The sequence below is a fragment of the Magnolia sinica genome, chromosome 6, assembly GCF_029962835.1.
Source record: "Magnolia sinica isolate HGM2019 chromosome 6, MsV1, whole genome shotgun sequence".
NCBI lineage: Eukaryota > Viridiplantae > Streptophyta > Magnoliopsida > Magnoliales > Magnoliaceae > Magnolia > Magnolia sinica.
Window position 1 is genome coordinate 27075170 of NC_080578.1, and position 21022 is coordinate 27096191.

Consider the following 21022-nt stretch of genomic DNA (forward strand, 5'->3'; position numbering starts at 1 on the left):
AAACTAAAAAATGGAAAGACGGTATGGATAAAATATATACATCATGGTGGGGCCTACAGAGCTTTGATACAGGCGGGTGTTGGATCAATAGCCAAATCGCCTACTAAAATAACTGCCGGTGGAACGCATCATGTGGTTTATGTGAAATCACTCCTACGTGAGATTCTGTCCATGATCCGAGGCCACAGGTAAAAGCAGTAGCTACATTCACAACCCAAGTGGGCCACACTACAGGGAACCAGGAGATGGAATGCCAGTGATAGATTGTGTCAGCCCCTTCACTTCACGGTCATTTCTGCACATTTCACGGTCCAATCGCATCACTTCATGGTCATTTCCATGCATATCATACTCATTCTCAGCGATTCCGTGTTGATTCACGGTCTTTTCGGCGCATTTCACAGTCATGCCCCTTCACTTCATTGTCATTTACATGTATTTCAAGGTCTAATCGCCTCACTTCACATTCATTTCCATGCATACCACGGTCATTCCCGCCTATTCCATGTTGATTCACGGTCATTTCGACACATTTCACGGTCATACCCATTCACTTCACGGTCATTTCTGTGCATTTCACGGTCCAATCGCTACGATTCACGGTCATTTCCATGCATATCACGGTCATTCCTGGCGATTCCGTGTTGATTCACAGTCATTTCGGCGCATTTCACGGTCATGCCCCTTCACTTCATGGTCATTTCCGCGCACTTCACGGTCCATTCGCCAAGATTCACGATCATTTCCATGCATACCACGGTCATTCTCACCTATTCCGTGTTGATTCACGGTCATTTCAGCGCCTTTCAAAACAGAATGCGCGGATTGATAGTGAAATGCATGAAAATGACCATGAATCAAAACGGAATCGCCGGGATTGATCGTGAAATGCATGGAAATGACCGTGAAGTGTAGGGAAATGACAGTGAAATGTATGGAAATGACCGTGAAGTGAAGGGAATTGACCGTAAAATGCATGGAAATGATCGTGAAATGAAAGGGAATTCTCCTTCACAGTCATTTCCGGCGATTTCGTTTCATTTCACGATCATTTCCTGCGATTCTGTTTCACTTCATGGTCATTTTCATGCACTTCACAGTCAATTCCCTTCACTTCACGGTCATTTCCATGCATTTCACGGTCAAATCGCTTCACTTCACAGTCGTTTTCATGCATTTCATGGTAATTTTCGACGATTCCGTTTTATTTCACGGTCATTTCCATGCATTTCACGGTCAATTCCCTTCATGGTCATTTCCATGCATTTCACGGTCATCAATCTTATGGAATCTTGGAAAATAACCAGGTTAGTTGGCTAAAGAAGCTTTTCCTACCCCAAAATCATATAGAGTTCATTGCATAACTAATTTTGGTTTAGAAGATATACTTTTTAAATGAATAAAGAAAGAAATGAAAAAAAGTAAGGAAAAAAATTTTATATGCTTATAGATACATATTTATATAAATATGTGTTTGAGAAAATTGTAGGTAAAATAAAGTTCTCCATGTAAAAAATAAAATAAAAAAAATAAAATTTGCATAGATTGCTATGATTACATTTATAATCCGTAGCCATAGGGGCGCCAGATTGGCGTGGCCTCGCCGGATAAGTTAGCAACTGGCACGGGGGGCCGCTAGTTCGGCGCGTACCCGGACAAACCACTATGGCTACGGATTGCTATAGCTAGAGCTACGGTTATAATCCGTAGCTAAATCTCCTTGTAAACAAAAATAATAAAATAATAAAAAAATAAAAATCTGCTTTTTTTTTTTTTTTTTTTTTTACATAGAATCTTTGTTGTTTTTGTGGTCCCATCATGAGGTGTATGTTATATCCAAACCATCCATCTATTTGGAGAGCTCCTTTTAAGGCTTGTGACCGAAAATAAGACAGATCTAACTATCAAGTGGACCACACTGTAAAAGGCAGTGGGGATTTGAATGTCTACCATTGAAACCCTTTTAGGGGTTACAAAAGTTTTGGATCATTATGAAATTTGTTTTTCCTCTTCATCCAGGTCTTTGTGACCTTATGAATAGATTGGATGGAAAATAAATGTTATGGCGGGCCCTACAAAATTTTTAATGGTGAAAATCAATTTTTCCGCTGCTCTTTGTGGTGTGGTCCAGCTGATCTTTGGATTTGATTTTTTTTTATTTTTATAATGCTCCGAAATGATCTCGAAATATGGATGAACGTTGTGGATATAATAAATACATAACTGTGGGGCCCATGTAACGTTGATCTCTTTTGAACCGTTGGTACAACTCGGAGTCCAAGGAGCGTCAGCGCCGTCTTCCCGCTTGAAGGAAAAAAGCAGGGGCATTTTCGACCTTTGGGGAGGCGTCCGTACAGTTGGGGCTTATTCTTGTAAGGGAAAATGAGGTGGGCGTCATCTCGTAAATGGGCCATAAATGGGTCGTACAGTCGTAAATTTCTGATGAGAGTTTGCACTGGACGTTTGAATTTTCAATTGGTACAAATTGGCCAACGATCCAATGATGCAAACCGTTGATATGATAATGATATGTCTCACTGGGGATTGCCCATGTACAAAAAATACTCTAGACTTGGATATTCTAACGGTAGAATATCTTGGCTTAATTTCATTCGAACCGCATGCTTTTTGGGCCATCTATTAAAGGGGTTGGGATTTTTTTTACTTCTAGGAGACTTTATGCATATACCATCCATTATGGGTTTCGTCGTATCAACGGTTTGAACCATTGAACCGTGGCCCGTCTTGATCCTGGAAGCCCAAGCGGCACTGTACAAAATTTCGGCCCGAGTATGCCGTTAGTTCCTTCACGGAATGAGATCCTCGACGACACGGAAACGGATTGCGTGGTGTGCCACACACCACCGACCTCCACGGTGTGTTGGCGTCACCAAGTTCCGTGAGACCAACCGTGATGTATGTTTTGCATTCACACTGTCCATCCATTTAAAGATATTATTATAGAGCATGTGCCTAAACATGAGGGATATCTGAAGCTCAAGTGGATCACACAACAGGATGAGGTGGAGTTGAACATCTACCATTGAAAACTCCTTGAAGACCACATAAGTTTTGAATTCATCTGATATTTATCTTTTCCATTTATTTAGGTCTTGTTACCTCTTGAATTAGTTGGATGACAAATAAATATCATGGGATTCTAGGATAGTTTTAACGGTGAAAATTATTTATCTGGTGACGCCAACACACCACTGAAGCCAGCGGTGTCTAGAGCTCCACGCAATGTGCTTCCAGCACGTGTTTTGCACGGCGTGTAAAACAACTGACGTGGTTTGGATAGTGAGGCCCGAGCCAACTAGCCGATGTCAAATCTCAGTGAGCCCACTACAATTGATGTATGTGTTTTATCTCTCTCATTCATTTATTTTTTAAACTTATTTTACGGCATGATGTGAAAAACGAGTCAAATCCAAGTCTCAAGTGGACCATACCACAGGAAATGGTGGCAATTGAATGTATACTGTTGAAAACTTGCTCAGGTCACAGTAGTTTTAGGTCAACCTTTAACTTTTCTGCATGACCTTATGAACATCATGGATGGAAAATAATTATTACAGTAAGTCTTACAAATTTTTTCATGGTGGATGTTTAATAAATACTGTATTTCTGTGGTGTGGTCCACCTGAGATTTAAATCCACCTTAATTTTATTATCATGTCCTAAAATAAACTGAAAAATGGATAAACGGCATGGATAAAATACATACATCATGGTGAGGCTTACAGAGCTTTGATACAGGCGGGTGTTGGGTCAGTAGCCAAATCGCCTACTAAAATAACTGTCCGTGGAACGCATCACGTGGTTTATGTGAAATCACTCCTACGTGAGAATCTGTCCACGATTCGAGGCCACGGGTAAAAGCATTAGTTACATTCACAACCCAGGTGGGCCACACTACACGTTACCAGGAGATGGAATGCCAACGATAGATTATGTCAGCCCAAAACGCATAAACTTATACTTTATATATACCGTTTAAATATGGGTTCTCACCAGATGGATGGAATGGATTTACATGATAGGGGATTACTTGTTGAGCAACTCAATTTTTTAGGTCTGTGAGGCCCACCATCATGTATGTGTCTTATCCCTACCATCTATTCATTTTTCCAGCTCATTCTAAGCAGGAATCCGAAATTGAAGCATATCCACAGCTCGAGTGGACCACACTATGGGAAAAAATTGTGAATTCAACACCAACCGTTGAAAACTTCCTAGCCACATTAGTTATGAAAATTAGCACCATAGACGCTTACCTTTTATGCTTTTTTTTTTTTTTTCCTTAAATGAAAGACCGAAGACTCATGCAAAGAAAATATATTTTTAAGGTACGGAAAGAGGGTTTTAGGTAAAAATATCCTTAGGTTTTAGGGTACAGTAGCTGGAAAAATTAAGAAAATTTTCATCTTTATGTATGCATCAGTACCGGTAGAAGTCTAGGTTAGTAAGTTTTGTCCGGGACAAGTAAAGAAAAGATAGATGGTCGGTCGCGTGCGTTATTTTCCCTCGTCCGTATCTGCTTGACTTTATGAAAGGTTGGATGACAAATAAACATCACTATGGCCGTAGAAAGGTTTCGACCGTGGTTGAAGCTGGTAGTTGTACTTTGGCTTTGTCCATATCACTATCCCCACTGTTTCCTCCTGTGTGGTCCGGTGTGGTCCACTTGGGCGTTGGATATCCTTCAATTTTGGTCTTATGCACTAAAATGAGCTGTTAAAACAGATGAACGGTGTTGATAAGACACATCATCATATGTGGCCCCCACAGAGTTTACTATAGCGTACTCAATAGTCAATACGCAATCGTTTTCTATTTACACGTACAACACGCTGGTCCCAGGGCATTTTACCTGCTTAATTGCTGCGTAGAAAGCAGGTGTGGTGGGCAATTTCGGTTCTTCATCATAAGAAAAACATGAGGCATCTGCTCGGGTTTAGGTCGGATCTTTCCGCGCAAAGTACCACGCATGTGCACAACCGCTCGAGTGCTCAACGGACCATATCACAGAAAGGGGTTTGCTAGCCCCACATTCATCCTCTCCACACACACCTCCACACCACGCACATGTAGCAGAATGAGAGGTTACTCAGACATCTGATCAGTTCATAAGGTCCATCCCACGGTGAGGATGACTATACTCCAGGTCAAGCTGGTCCATCCGTCAGGTGGGTCACCCCTACAACAGAATTAATGTATAGTGTAAGGAACTTGACAATCTTTCATTTTCATAGTGAGTGGCATCTTATAGACGGCTCAGATTACTGACATGGTTGCCAGGTTAGTATATTTGCTGCGGAGAAATATGTGTGTGGAGAGTGTGCGCGTGGAACTTCTAAACCTCGGTAGGCATATGCACATCCAGTCACCTATGAGCTGGATTCGAACCGCATGATCTCTACCATCGCAACCAAACGAAGGAAATTAACTCCACGGAAATGATATGGTAGATCCGGTATCGCTGGAATACGGTAAGCCGCATGCCGTCCCTCTACAGTACACGTGGCAGTGTAGCCTATCAATCGGAACCTTCCATCTAATGGACCGTACTTCGGATGGCGTATATTTAAGAAAAAGAAATAGATTGGATTATCAAATCCTTGGTCAAAACCAAAATGATTAATGGTCCACATGTGCAGAATTTCAATGGCTAGGATTGTATGGCATGTATGTTTGAAAACTCGATGGACAGTTCATTGCTATGTTATGTGGCACGTGTAATGTGCCATTTACATGTTCCAAGGTTCGCCGTATCATTCTCCATGTTCCCATGATCTGTGGTTCCACACTCGTCCTTCTTCACATGCACCTCTACACGCAGCCCGTGTTCGAAGGTTAAAATATTCTCCCTGTGTGGGCGCGGATTAGATATTGACAGGGTCAGTGGCGACAAATCGCTACTGAAGTGACGTCACCAAGTACTGTGGACCCCACCATGATGCATGTGTTGTATCCATACGGTCCAACCATTTGTAGAGATCGTTTAATGGTATGAGGAAAATAATGATATAAATCTAAAGTTCAAGTGGACCCCACCATAGGAAACAGTAGGGACAGTGACATCCGCCTTTTAAAACTTCTTAGGGGCCACAGAAGTTTCCAATCAAGCTGATATTTATGTTTTCACTCATCTATCTCTATGTTAACTTATGAATAAGTTGGATCTCAAAAAAACATTATGGTGGGCTCTATAAATGTTCCAATGGTGGGTGTGACTGCTCCCACAGTTTACTGTGGTGGGTCTGCTTGAACTTTAGATCTATATCATTCTTTTTCCTATGCTATGAAACGATCTTTAAAAATGTTAGGACGGTGTGAATACAATACATGCATCATGGTGGGGTCCACAGAACTTGGTGGCGTCTGGCTACTCACCTTGTCGGTATCCAGTCCGCGTCCCCCTACGTTAGGTGGACATCAAGGTGAAATTGCGACCCGCGAAAACCAGGGGGGTCCAATAACTATGGGACGCGGATTAGGTACCAAATCACTATTGAAGTGACGTCAGCAAGCTATGTGGACCCACCATGGTGTATGTGTTGTATCCATACCGTCCATCCATTTGGAGAGATCGTTTTATGGCATGAACAAAATAATGAGGTAGATCTAAAGTTTCAAGTGGACCCAATCACAGAAACCAGCGGGGCAGCGACACTCACCGTTGGAAAATTTCTAAGACCCAACATGATGTATTCTTGATATCTAAGTTATTCATAAGTTAACATAGAGGTAGATGAAGTGAAAAAACAAATATAAGCTTGATCGGAAACTGCTGTGGACCTTGAGAAGTTTTAAACAGTGGATGTCACTGTTCCTACTGTTTTCTATAGTGGGATCCACTTGAGCTTTGGATCTACCTCATTCTTTCGCTCGGTCCCTAAAATGATCTCTTCAAATAGATGGACGGTGTAGATATCATGCATACATCATGGTAGGGCCCACAGAGCTTGGTGACGTTTGTCAGTATCTAATCGGCATCCATAACTATGCCGGTGACGTGTCAACGTTGAATTTAGACCGTTGGCAAGTGTTCGGGACGTCCGTTCTTTTCGTGTAGGGGTGGACCTGCTGATGAGTGGACTAGGTTTAAACTTGCATAGCGTCATCCTCAGATTTTTTGGACACGTGCCAAGCTGGCGTGTTGTGATGGGAGCGGGTTAGGTGCAGTCCTTAACGTGGTCCTATCTCGATGTATATATAGTTTCATCGACTTAGTTCATCCATTCTTCAAATTAATTTATGAAACGATAAAAAGAAGAAGTATATCTAAATTTCAAGTGGATTACACTACAACAAACATTGGTGGTTGATAATTAAAAACTTCTTGCCAACAGGTTGGATGGAGCATGAGCATTACTGTGGGCCTGGGATGTTTTTAATGGTTGGCATTCAATCACCACTGTTTGAGATTTGTATCTGCTTCATTTTTGGGCTCATGCGCTAAAATGAGCTAGAAAATTGGATGGACAGCTTGGATATACTACACATATACGAAGGTGGACCCCACTGTCGGGGCCGTACTAAATAACCTCCCGTTTTGATGCGTGTTGGATGGACAACTTGATATACTACACGTATACGAAGATGGACCCCACTGTCAGGGCCGTACTAAATAACCTCCCGTTTTGATGCGTGTAAAGGTTCGTGTGAGTTATACGGAAAGCTCTTTTACCACCACTAGAAAAGAGGAGGTGATTTGATACTCCGGTGGAGCATTGCGCTTGATACTCACGATATCGGAAATTGTACAGGTGGCATAAATTAACTAAAATTGAACTGAAAAATTGTAAAATGTAGAATTTACTGCCTCTAAGTCAGATAATTCCGTATATTTTCATTTTATTCGAAAGAGGTCCCACTGAATATTTTCATTTTTAACCGTTGGATGACCACTGATCCAATTTTCAGATAATAAATTAAGTGTTAATTCTGGTTAATTGAATTAATTGTATGCTACGTAAGTAATGTATAGGAAATTTCTAAGTGCCTGTATATCATCTATCATTCTCTCCAAGAGTATAAAAGTTTAGTTTATTTGAAAATGAATGAAAAGGAACGAAACAACTCTACTACGTGCAGAGTCTTCCTCCACCCAAGAAATGTTTTAGCTAAAAGCAATGGCATTAAAAGCCTTTACCTTCTTTTATTTATTTTATTTTTATAGTTTTCGTAATACAAAGCCTCTCCATGCATGCGAATACGGATGTGACATGTGAACATGATGTTTATACGCCATCCAAACCGTTCATTGGGTTCTTACACTCACATACACTGTAGAAAAGAATATCATCCTGATTACAAAACTTCTTTGGCCCCACAAAGTTTGCAATGGTGTGTGTTCAATCCCAGATTTTTCGTGTGGTGTGACCCATATAAGTATTGGATCTATCTCATTTTTGTGTTACTTTCTTATTGTGATCTCAAAAAACGGATGGACGGGATGTATTTACCATGCACATATCTGTGGGCTCCACATAGCTTCCGACCACAGGAAGTTCCATTGTCCAGGGACACAACCAAGTCGGGTCCTGCGAATATAGGGCTCGCATGGGCCTGCCGACGGAAATAGCGCGTTCAAAGTAGAGATGCGGCGATGTTTATATTTTTATTTTTTCTTATACGCACACACACTCCAGAAACTTACGCTGGGTGAATTTCACCATCTATGGATACTCGAACCCTTGACCGGGAGTTGAAACTCCGAGAGTCTACCACCAGAGGAAGAATAAGGACCTGATGTGGCAATGTTGTAAAGAGAGCTAATTACCGTGTGGGACCCATCTTGATGAATGAGTTTTATATTCATGCCTTCCATCTGTTTTTTTATCTAATTTAATTACATTATCTTAAAAACTTAAGAAGATTCAAATCTCTGGTGGACCATACAACTGAAAAAAGTGATGAATGATAATTAAAATATTACTGTAAGCCACAAAAGCTCTGGATATAGATAATCTATGTATTTCCCTTCATTCAGTTTTGATTAACCTTATCAACCGGTTGGATGTCAATATATATATATATATATATATATATATATATATATATATATATATATATATATATATATATATATATATATATATTACAGACATGATTAAAGTGCTTCATTCATCATTGTTTCTTGTGGTGTAGTCCACCTAAGATTTGAATATTCTTAATGCTCGGCAACGTGTCCTAAAATGGGTTGAAAAAGAAAATGGCCAGGGTGAATATACATCTCATCAAGGGAGGCCCTAAGGTAAGAATAACACCCTGTTTCCCAGCTAACACAACATCCTCGCCTATTGTCGTACACTTGTAATCAGTAAAAATTTTGATTTTGAAAAATTATAAAAATTTAAAAAAATTATTTTCCCACTTAAATGATTTTAAAATTTTTAAATAACAACTTATGATTTTGCTTTAGTATCACGTCAGAAACGATAAAACAAGTTATGACATTTATGTATAAAAGTGTGTAATATTTTTACTTGGAGTGTCAGAGGTTAAGATATATCACATCGAAACGTAATATGGTTCAGGCATGGTCAAGGGTGATGAGATGCTCCGGTTGTTTTTTTATTTTCTGGATATTGCGGAGCATTTTTCACGACACAATCTGTTTTGATATCTTCTCCGTTCATTAGGTGTGCCCTACGGTCATGATCCTCTCACAGGATCAGACCTTTAGGTGGGCCACGCTCGCATAAGCAAAGAAAATACCAAAGGTCTGTATAAGAAGACCACGTGGGACCTGCTTGATTTATCTTCCTAGATACCGCGAACGTACATTACCTCGGCCGCTGTGCGCTGCCGCTAGAAGTCCCGTTCCCTCCTCCGCCTCCCATCAGCTACGTGACATCCTATCTTTTACGTGCGTGGACCACCCAAAGGTCGTAGACATTCTAGAGTCCACATGCAGCAGTGTAATAGTTCACCACAATTTAAAAATGACGGTGACTTTTCAATCCTACACATACTATACTTTTTACGACAATCCAGAGCGTCCAAATTACAAAACTAATTATTAATGTAGCACAGCCAAAAAGTTGACACTGATAATACAATAGTTAACATCTTTGCTCTTAGAATTTGAAACACTCACAGTGTTACTTTCAACCATTCATTTTTATTACCCATCATTAGATGGTTGGGATTGATTTATCAGCGTGACTTCAGAATATGTTCCATCCACAATGTACACCACAATTTGGATGGTCTGGATAGCCTACATGAATGCCATGTGAGAAGAGATGAGCCATCACCATCTTCAAAACGATGGAAAACTATCTTCAGAGCCTTCCGCACATGCATGCCCCGGAAAAGATACATACTTTCCAAAAAAACAATTAAAAAAAAAAAAAAAAAAAAAAAAGCCTATTAAAGAAGGGAAGGGAATTTGTGCTCGCATCCACTTGTTTTCAATCATGCATGCATTAGAAAAAGTAATATTTCATACTTAAGAGTAATAATCCTTCAATAATACTCTGAAAGAGTGTGACGGTTCATACGCATGCACTCGGAAAATGCACAGTGCGTCACACACGTACATCAAAACTTGTGGGTCCCACTGTAGATAAGTCATAACCCCAAAATCAGATTAATCATCTCGTTTTTAGCCGTCTGTGAGATGTCCACCAATCAACCAGACTGTTAACCTATGACTCATTTAGTGCCCAACATTTGGACGGCTTGATTTGAGTGGAATCTACTCAATGTAGACAAATTATTAGTGCATGAGTATGAACCTTTACCGTATTCCAGAGTAATAACCATTCCTCTAAAAAGCACGCTTTCAAAAGCAATTATACATTGATTGAATACTAAATCGATTGGTTGTATCTTTGTTGGGTGGCCCACTTTAATGTTGATTTAAAGGCCACGAGCATTCCCCCCCAAAAGAGAGAAGGCAGAGAAAAACAGCCATGAAATCATCTATTCTTTTTTCTCTCTTTCTTGTAGTCTCATTCTTCAGCCGTTCATATAGTAGTGAAAGTAGTAACAAAGGAGTATGGAAGGTCGTGAAGAAAAATCTCGGCATTTCAGCCATGCACATGGCCCTCTTACCCAACGACATGATCATAGCCTTTGATCGAACCGATTTCGGCCCATCCAACATCACATTGCCTCATGGTAAATGCCGCCACGATTCACACGATCAAGCGCTCACCACCGATTGCTACGCCCATTCAATCGAATTCGATCCCAACAACCGCAACGTACGTCCACTCACCGTCCAAACCGACACATGGTGCTCGTCAGGTGCGTTGGCTCCTGATGGCACGTTGATCCAGAGCGGAGGTTTCAACGATGGAGATCGTTCGATAAGGACCTTCTCCCCCTGCAAGGATTGTGATTGGTTCGAAATTCAGAATGGCCTAACTGTAAGGAGATGGTACGCATCGAATCAGATTCTTCCAAGTGGCAAGATCATAGTCGTCGGCGGTCGGGACCAGTTCAATTACGAATTTATCCCCAAGACTTCGAAATCAGATCAGTCAGTTTTTAAGCTTCCATTTCTGAGAGAAACGAGAGGATTGTCGGCGGAGAACAATCTCTACCCGTTTCTTCATCTATCACCAGACGGAAATCTCTTCATTTTCGCAAACGACCGTGCGATCTTGCTCGACTACATAAACCACAAAGTAGTTAGAGAATTCGAACCAATTCCCGGCGGATACTCTAGAAACTACCCCAGCGCAGGCTCTTCAGTTCTCCTTCCAGTTCTGCTCAGTGATAAGAATGTGAAAGCTGAGGTTTTAATCTGTGGCGGCGCGCTACCGGATTCAAATTACAATGCAAATAGAGGGATATTCATGCCAGCTTCCAACACATGTGGCCGGTTGAAGATTACCGACGTGTCGCCCAAATGGGAAATGGAGGAAATGCCGATGAGACGAGTGATGAGCGATATGATAATTCTACCGACCGGAGATGTACTTATAATCAACGGTGCAGAGAAAGGGACCTCTGGGTGGGGTGTGGCGAGAGATCCTGTACTCACACCAGTCCTTTACCGGACTGAACTATCTGAGAATGTGGCTCGTGGGTTCGAGACCTTGAACCCGTCGAAAATTCCAAGGCTTTATCACTCTACCGCGCATTTGCTTCCTGACGGTCGGGTTTTAGTTGGAGGGAGTAATCCTAATAGTGGCTACAGCTTCACCAACGTGCTTTACCCGACTGAATTGAGCCTAGAAACCTTCTCTCCACCTTATTTGAGTCCGACGATTCGCCGCCCGAAAATCACATTTGTGAAACCTGGGACAAATCTCACTTATAAGCAGAGATTTTCGATTGAATTTGAGTCGAAGAAGGGTGACACCAATGGAATTTATGTGACGATGGTTGCACCGTCATTTACGACGCATTCTAACTCCATGAACCAAAGGTTGTTGGTCTTGGCTGTCGATCGTATCCATCAGGATTCTAGATCATACGCCATCGACGGGTTAGCTCCGGCGACACCGAACTTGGCACCGCCGGGCCATTACTTACTGTTTGTGGTGCATGATGGGGTCCCAAGTAGGGGTAAGTGGGTTCACATAAAGTAGTCTAAAGTTAGCAATGGTTGCATCTGAGGTTGGTTGGAGCAGTTAATTTGGCAATGTGTGTGACTATTTAGGTTTTTTTTTTTCTTCTATTGTTGGTGGGAATGGGTAGAATGGGCAATTGTAATTTATTTGCTTTGTTTTGTTCTTTTCCTTGTTGGGGTTATTGCTATTATTATTTTTCTTAAATTGCTTAGAAGGACATGGCTCTCTGTTGTATTAACATTTTGACAGTTTAGTCGTCCACATTTATGAGGAATTACTAGTTAAGAGTATCTTCTACATGAGGATATGCACCATCTGCTAGGCTTTTTAATTTGTTCAGTTGGGACCATAGTTCTGTAATCTAGTGCTTCGGGTGGTTGAGGGTCACAATCGCACCACTAGGTCGACCCTACAGTCCTGGCTGTACCGGGGCCAATGACAAGTGGCTCAGCCCAGCTCATTCAATCATCAAGTGGATCACCATTATTCAAAATGAATAAAGACATTCGCAATAAAAACACACATGTAATACTTGTGGATGAAGGGGATATGCCAAAAATAATAATAATAATAAATTCAAATTGAGAGATGCCCAGTGTTCTCACATAGCACTAGTGCTCCTAGTTGCATTGGGACACTTAAGAGAGTCCAAATATAATCCAGACTAACATGAGCCATTTGATCAATGATCTTTAATATGGTCAGTCTGCATAATTTACAAAATAATAGGACTAATGAACAATTTGATCCATCTATTTGTTAGGGTATGTTTTGGATTGCTTATAATTAAAAAGAATCAGTAAAATTAGACACCTATACTTCATCTCATCCATGGCTTTGAAAATGGATGACCAAGAAAAAAATAAAGGCCTAATTCAAAGATGGATTGGATCATATGATTAGTAATTTTGTTGGAAGATAGCCTATCAAATATATTCTTAACTTAATGGACAGTTTAGATCAATTGAATAGTGTCCAAATGAATCAATGGAACTAGGAGTACTAAACTTATGATGCTCTCACTAAAGCACTTCTATTCTAATCTTAGATTAGTTCACCCTATCTTAAGACAGGTAAGGCATTTTTAGTCCGATTTGGGCAATGACAGGCTGGGGCCCGGCTTTAATAGGGAGGACTCCGATCATGGGTAGAACTTACCTTTCTCTATTTAAACCTATAAAGTTAGTGAGAGTCCTTCTCTCATTGGGGGCGGTCGCTTCTTGGCACCGTAGATTTGGGGGAGATTTCAAATCCCTTGTTTGGCACCATAAAGTAATTAGGGGGTCTGAAACCCCGGTAATTACATCTAAAATCCTTTGAAGATTTGCATATGTCACATGTGTGTCACCAGACTATTAATCTATTGGGCACATGGCCCACTAATGATATCCCAAAACAATTAGATTATCAATTAATTCATCGCTATAATTACTTTAATATGATGATCAACGCCTCCCAAACATTGTCCATGTATATCAACGGTTAAAAATCGTTGGTTAGTCACTCCGAGATGATCTCATGCTTGTGGCCTATCCAAGACTAGGAATTTCATCATTTTCGGACAAAGTATATATTTCAGCGGGCTTATTACAACAATTGTGTCAAACATTGCATACTTCCACTAATTAGATATATTAAATTCAACCCCCGTAAATATACCATGTATAGCTACTATTGGTTTAATGCTGATTCCAAATCTAGGGTTGGATTTCAAATCCAAGTGGTTTCGAATCCCAAGGTCTGAATCTAGGGTTTCCAAATCATATTTTTCAGCTATTAGATTCTAAAGCAGAGGGTGGGTAAAAAGCGGAGGAAGATTGGGCTTGACATTGGCTTTGCAGCCGAGGATTCAGGTAAACCATTGTCTCTCAGATCATCCCAATGATCATAATGCAATGGTCCTAGAAATTCCTATACTTTCACATCACTGTCATAGGAAAACGTTAACCATTCAATATCTGGCCCACTAATAGACCGTCAAGGTAAGGGAAGCCCCAAACATGTCAGGTTAGAACTTATCCAGTACGTGTATGTAACTTGTGTTGGACCTAAGTATAGCCAGTTATTTAGTTGTCAGTCTCAGTCAATCCAGACCATCCATTGGGTGGGCCCTTCTGCAAACAGCCTATGGAAAAGAATACGAACTGACTATGCTGTACTTGTTATCTGATCTGTCTCCTGTGAATGGTCACTGTACAGAAATGAATTAACTGTAAAAATTCAAATGGGATCATCCTATTAATTGGATGGACATGATACTCTTTTGTGTGTACTTTGTAAAGTGGGCCCCACGTGATAGGGCGTACAAAATAAACGGTCCAGATACACCAAAGATATAAAACAATGTGGATGGATAGTATGTAGACCGGTTGCAGTGCAGTTTAGTCCAACCCATCAGACTGCAAAATTGTAAGAAGGCCATTGCTTGGCCATCATTTCACATTGATGGCCATCGAATGGGTGTTTAAAAAACACGATGGTTAACGATCCACATTTAATGAGGATAAGGTACTGAAGGAATAGCTAGTAGGCTGGTCCAGCTGGCTACACCGTATGGGGTATTTGTTATCCAATAGGGGACTTATGGCAGGTGGAGCAGTGGATCCAGACCGTTCATCTGGTGGACCGTTTCTGTAGATAATGAAAATACACAATGAATAATGCTAGCTGTCCGTTTTAGCTGTTGAATATCACCATGACCGTTTTGATCTTTTTGGTGTCCATTAATTAAATACCGGTCCTGAAATAGCCAGGATCGTCCATTTGTTGAGATGCTGAGCCGATGGGCATGCAAGACTAGGACCCACTGGACAGACGGTCAGGATTCATGAACCACCTACCATGTTTCAAGTTATGGCAGGTTGCTGTGAATTTCATTTTTTCATTTTTTTGGTATTATGGGTCATCTGTAGTATTGCCCGTTAGATGCACGGTGTGGATCGTTTCGGACACGTATTCATGTGGAGTCATCCATAGGTAGGCCACAGCAATGCACTTCAAGGCCGATATGATTGACCATATTTTCACTAGTGTGCAACCAGAGAGCTGGTGCTATGTGGGTGGGCCCCACTGCAGAGTGCCAACGGATGTGATTCCATTTCCTCCTTCATGCATGCCAGAAATGATTGACCATATTTTCACTCATATACCAGTAATTACTAAAATGGCATTTATTCACTGACGACTCCCTGCCTCCCCCAATCAAGATATGCTGCGCTGGCCCAGCGAAAACTTGGGCCGTACTCGTTTTAGCCCAGGTTTGTCCAAGCCCGGAACTGAATTTTCGGGTCAGCCTTTCTAAGGCTTAGCCGTTCTGGCCCACCCTGTAGTCTTGCTTGGCTACTTTTCTTGTGGGCCATCATCTAGGTTTGGGCCCGATTCATTTTCAAATAAGATTATTCTTAAGCTGTTGTGTGTGGGACCCACTAGTCTGTGTGTCATTCAACCTGTCCAATTAGGTCTACCGGTTAGAGTTGTACCCTAGAAAATAAATGTGAGCAAAATCCATTGCCATGTGGATGTCGATCTCAGCCGTAGATCACGATGACCTAAAATCCTAGGTGTAATATATAGAAATATTTTAAATATATATGAATTAAATAAATGACCGATTTCTCTAGTTGTCTTTGGAAACTTGATATTGGTACACAATAGTCATCCACTAAAGTAGGTTAAGGGAGTATTGTGGACTATAAATCTTCGTACCCTATTATACTATGATCATATACCAAATTTTAGGATAGACTCGTGGTTTATTGTTGTTGGGGCACAAAAAATACATGGGTCGATAGAAGTTTAATTTGTTTCGCATCAAGGATCCAATATAGGCAACCCTGCCCATTACGCGACCCTCTCTCTATCATTCCTCCCTGGAAAATCTACTGCGATGAATAGTGCCGCGAGGAATAGTAGCGCGGATGAGTAGTTACGCTGGATGAATAGTAGCGTGGATGAATAGTCACGCGGGATGAATAGTAGCACCGATGAATAATGTTGTAAGGAAGTAGCAAAGTTGCGCGGACCCACGCAACTCATCACGATTGTGAGAATTCGCGTAACTAATAATTGTGATATTTAATAAATTAGACCCATAGAATGCGAAATGGGCCCCATGGCACAATATTCGAGAGTTCACACGTGTGGAAGCCTATAAATACCCCCTTCCCCTCTCATTTACAATATTAGAAGTTTTAGAGAGGTGTCAGGAGTAGAGAGAGAGAGAGAGAGAGAGAGAGAGAGAGAGAGAGGGAAAGATGAGTTATGCGGACCCGCGCAACTTGAGTAAATTGTGTGCCTCTATGCAACATCAGCTTTGTCATGCAATGCAGTTTTGTGGGTTCTCTCCACACTTCATCTTCTGAAGAATACACTTCTTGTATTTTGCTTTGAAGTAAGGATTTTAGATCCGCACAACTCCTCTTTCGCTACTATGGATGCAAAACATGCCGAAATGCTGTTGAAATTGCCATTGAACTACTTTTCCTTTCAAGCTTGTACTAATTATTTATACTTTGTTTTAGAATCAAGGGAAATACAAGGATGTAATTGAAACTTAGAATTAATACAATCTATAATGTGAATGTTCTTCTATTTTCCTTGTTATTATTGAATGATAATTCCCCAAACTATACTCTTTCGTTTCTTATCGAAACAAAATGGCAACTCCACTAGGGAATGTTATTATTCAATGATAACTTACAAAATTTTAGTTAACTTTCATCACTTTTTGATGTCGAAGAGACGCCAAAACGGCGACTCTCAATGGAAACATTCTCCCATTTATCTCTAAAACAAAGTACAATTTTATTTAATTAAAATAACTGATACTTTATTTTGAATTGGATGTATTTCGGCTTTATACAACTGCAATGACTTTTATCCCAACTAACACGATTGTTTACTTCATACTTAAAAGGATTTGCACAAAATTGCATCGACAATACACAACCATCACCATAGAAAATACTAGAGAAATTTGAAGCAGTTACGATTTAAGATAGACGAGACTAGAGAATTCGGTATGACTGAATTGGTCTCTGCTTGCCAACGAGAAAGATGAATCAAATGACGAAGTCATTAGTCTATTGAAAGACTTGTGGGTATCATGTCGATATCTTCCAAGAGAATTGGATCAGGTCAACATTGGAGCCAGTATTATTACTACGGCTGAACTATTATATGATAATGCTCAAGCCCGAGAGTATTATGACGATCGAGTTATTGTTACAGTCGAAAGATAAAATAGTTAGATTGTGAAGATCCTCAGAAAAAATCTCACCCAATCAAAAGGGGGCAAATCAACAATAAAGCTTCAATACAAAGCTCCATACTCCACCCACAAACTTCAATATAGTAAGAATCAACCTGTTTTGGCTGGAAGTGACAAATCTTGAGCCACGGCCAAAGTCATAACCTGTGGAGAAATATATAAATTCATTGATAGATGATAAACTTTGGGAGCTTAGCTTCATGCAGATAGTTATCCGAAGAAAAGGAACAAGTGAATATGTGCCTAAACTCTATGGAAACGAGAATTGTATTCGGACTCATAAGCACCAACATAAAGACCTTTTGAAATCTCGCTACGAAAGCACATGCATTAGAGTTAATGGCCGAAAAAATGCCAGCGTTTAAAAACAGAATAGAAAGAAAAAGATCAAATAGATCAATGGTAAATATTATTGATCGGGAAAAGAAAAGAGACACCTCTCACAATAGATAAGAAACAAGGAGAAGAGAAGACTCGGATCGTTACAAAGGTGACGCAGGGATGAACGTGATGAGGATAACTACTCCGAATCCACGGAGCTTCTCTTGACTCCTCATAGAGACTTCTCGAATCCACGAGGAAAGAAAGCAGAAAATAGAAATAAATTCTAATAAATTTGAAATTGATTAATTGATTGATAAAAACGAGTTTACAACCCTTTAAATAGGGCTACCAAGCAATGGGAAAGAAATTAGAATCAAACTACAACTCAAACTCTTAGAATCCGTGACTTACTATAAATAGTAAACTTACTATTTATAGACGGTCGTGATGTCTACTAGTGCGCAAGGTTTTCGGCCAAAAATAGTAAGTGTCCTATTTGGCTTCACCAAACCGTTCTCCTAATTATTTTAAGCTCTTTTCACGTTGGGCGCAACTCCTAAAGCCCGATGGATGAAGAGTTATAATCAAACTAAAACTTACTATTTATAATAAAAATGAAATTAAAATAGGGAAACGATCGTCAATCCAGGGGTTTTTCGCAATTTCGGGCTGCGCAACCCAGCATAGCCAGGTTGGTTGGCTTCAATAGCTCGTTCTACCCCAAAATCATATATTTTACATCAGATAACTCATTCCGGATTGCAAGATACACCCAATTTAAGGTTTGATGGTCTGGATCACTTCTGTCGTCGACCGGGCCTCTTTTGATCCATCTTGGCCATGTAATTGTTCGCGACTCGCTCTACATCAGTCTCCTCCACTTCAAAAGAACTCGTCCTCGAGTTCTCATCATGCTCTGGTTCATGATACTCGGTCAAGTCCGCGACATTGAAAGTCTGTGAGATTGCCATATCATCTGGAAGATCAACAATATAAGCGTTCTCATTAATCTTTCGGATGATTGGGACGGGTCCAATCTTCTTATTTTTCAACTTGTTGTACGTCCCGGTCGGAAATCTCTCTTTGCGCAGATGGACCATAACGCGGTCGCCCACCTCGAACACTTTTTGTCGCCGATGCTTGTCTACTTGTTCCTTGTACTTCTCGTTCGAGGCATGTAGCTTGGTCTGCACTTCTGCATGGATGCCCATGATCTTGTCTGCCATATGTTCTGCTGCAATGCTCGTGCCCGAGTGCTTGGATAGAGGGACCAAGTCAAGTGTGTGGCGAGGCACTCATCCGTAGATAATCTGGAACGGTGATCTCCCTGTCGAGCGGTTCACCATGTTGTTGAATGCAAACTCTGCTTGAGACAAGGCCAAATCCCACTGCTTCGATTTTTCTCCTGAAATACAGCGAAGGAGGTTTCCCAACGTGCGATTCACAACTTCGGTCTGCCCATCAGTCTGTGGGTGGTAAGCACTGCTGAATTGAAGTCGTGTATCGAATCGATTCCATAAAGTCTGCCAAAAGTGGCTAATGAACTTCGTGTCACGATCGAAAGTAATGGTCTTGGGGACCCCATGTAGCCGAACGATCTCCCTGACAAATAAATTCGCCACGTGTGTTGCATCGAGGGTCTTCTTGCATGGGATAAAGTGCGCTATCTTTGAGAAACGATCTACCACCACGAACACCGAATCCATGCCGCGTTGTGTTCGTGAGAGACCAAGTACGAAGTCTATTGATAAATCCTCCCAAGGGCCGTTAGTCACAGGTAACGGGGTGTAGAGGCCCGTATTCTGAGATTGCCCCTTGGCGGTCTGACAAACATGACAATGTTGTACGGCTTTTTCCACATCACGTACTAATTACAGCCAGTAATACTGCTCTTCCACAAGAGCTCGCGTCTTGTCTCGCCCCAGGTGTCCACTAAGGCCACCTCCATGTAGCTCCTGAATAATCTACTCCCTCAGAGAACTTTGGGGGATGCACAATCGGTTCCCTTTGAAGAGAAAATTGTCCTGTATATGAAGGTCATTGGGGTGACCTTCTTGACACTTCATCCAAGAATCTTTGAAGTCCTCATCTTCAGCATACAGCTCTTTGAGACAGTCAAAGCCGACTACCTCGTTGCTCATTGTAACTAGTAGTGATGCACGACGGCTAAGTGCATCAGCCACCTTATTCTGCTGCCCTGACTTGTGCTTCAGAATGAACGTGAATTCCTGTAAAAACGCAACCCATCTAGCATGCACACGATTCACGTTAGTCTTACTATTAATAAACTTTAATGCTTGATGGTCAGTGTACAAAACAAACTCTTTTTGAATCAGATAATGCCGCCAATGTCGCAGCGCCTGAACAACTGCGTACAACTCAAGCTCATAAGTCGACCACTTCTTTCGGGCTTCGCTGAGCTTCTCGCTGTAGAAGGCTACCGACCTGCCTTCCTGTGATAATACTCCTCCAATTCTGACATATGAAGCTTCACACTCAACCTCAAACAATTTGTCGAAATTAGGAAGCACCAAGACCGGTGTTGTAGACAAACGATGCTTGATCTCATGAAAGCTCTTATCAGCTTTATCGGTCCACTGGAACGGTCTTTTTTCATGTAATCTGTTATAGGCGCGACTATGGTGCTAAAATCTCGCACAAATCGACGATAGAAAGTTGCTAACCCATGCAAACTCCTCAGCTCATGAATGTTTGTCGGGATCGGCCATTCCCTAATAGCTTGCACCTTTTCATCGTCCACATGAATGCCTGTGGACGTTACAACAAATCCTAGAAACAATAGGCTGTCAGTTAAAAAACTACACTTCTTCAAGTTGAGATAAACTTGTTAAGTTGTAGGACCTGTAGCACCTGCCTGAGATGTTTCCTG

General features: G+C 41.1%; 1 protein-coding gene across 1 annotated transcript; it reads left to right on the top strand.

The window, feature by feature from the left end:
* Positions 1-10890: 10890 nt before the first annotated feature.
* LOC131248595 (aldehyde oxidase GLOX1-like) lies at positions 10891-12697 on the top strand. The gene has a single exon (XM_058248940.1). It carries the CDS (start codon positions 10929-10931, stop codon positions 12555-12557), a length of 1629 nt encoding a protein of 542 aa, XP_058104923.1. The 5' UTR covers positions 10891-10928; the 3' UTR covers positions 12558-12697.
* Positions 12698-21022: the final 8325 nt, after the last annotated feature.

Bases quoted from the DNA above. Each gene is read 5' to 3' on its own strand.
- LOC131248595 (XM_058248940.1), top strand. From the start codon at position 10,929: ATGAAATCATCTATTCTTTTTTCTCTCTTTCTTGTAGTCTCATTCTTC.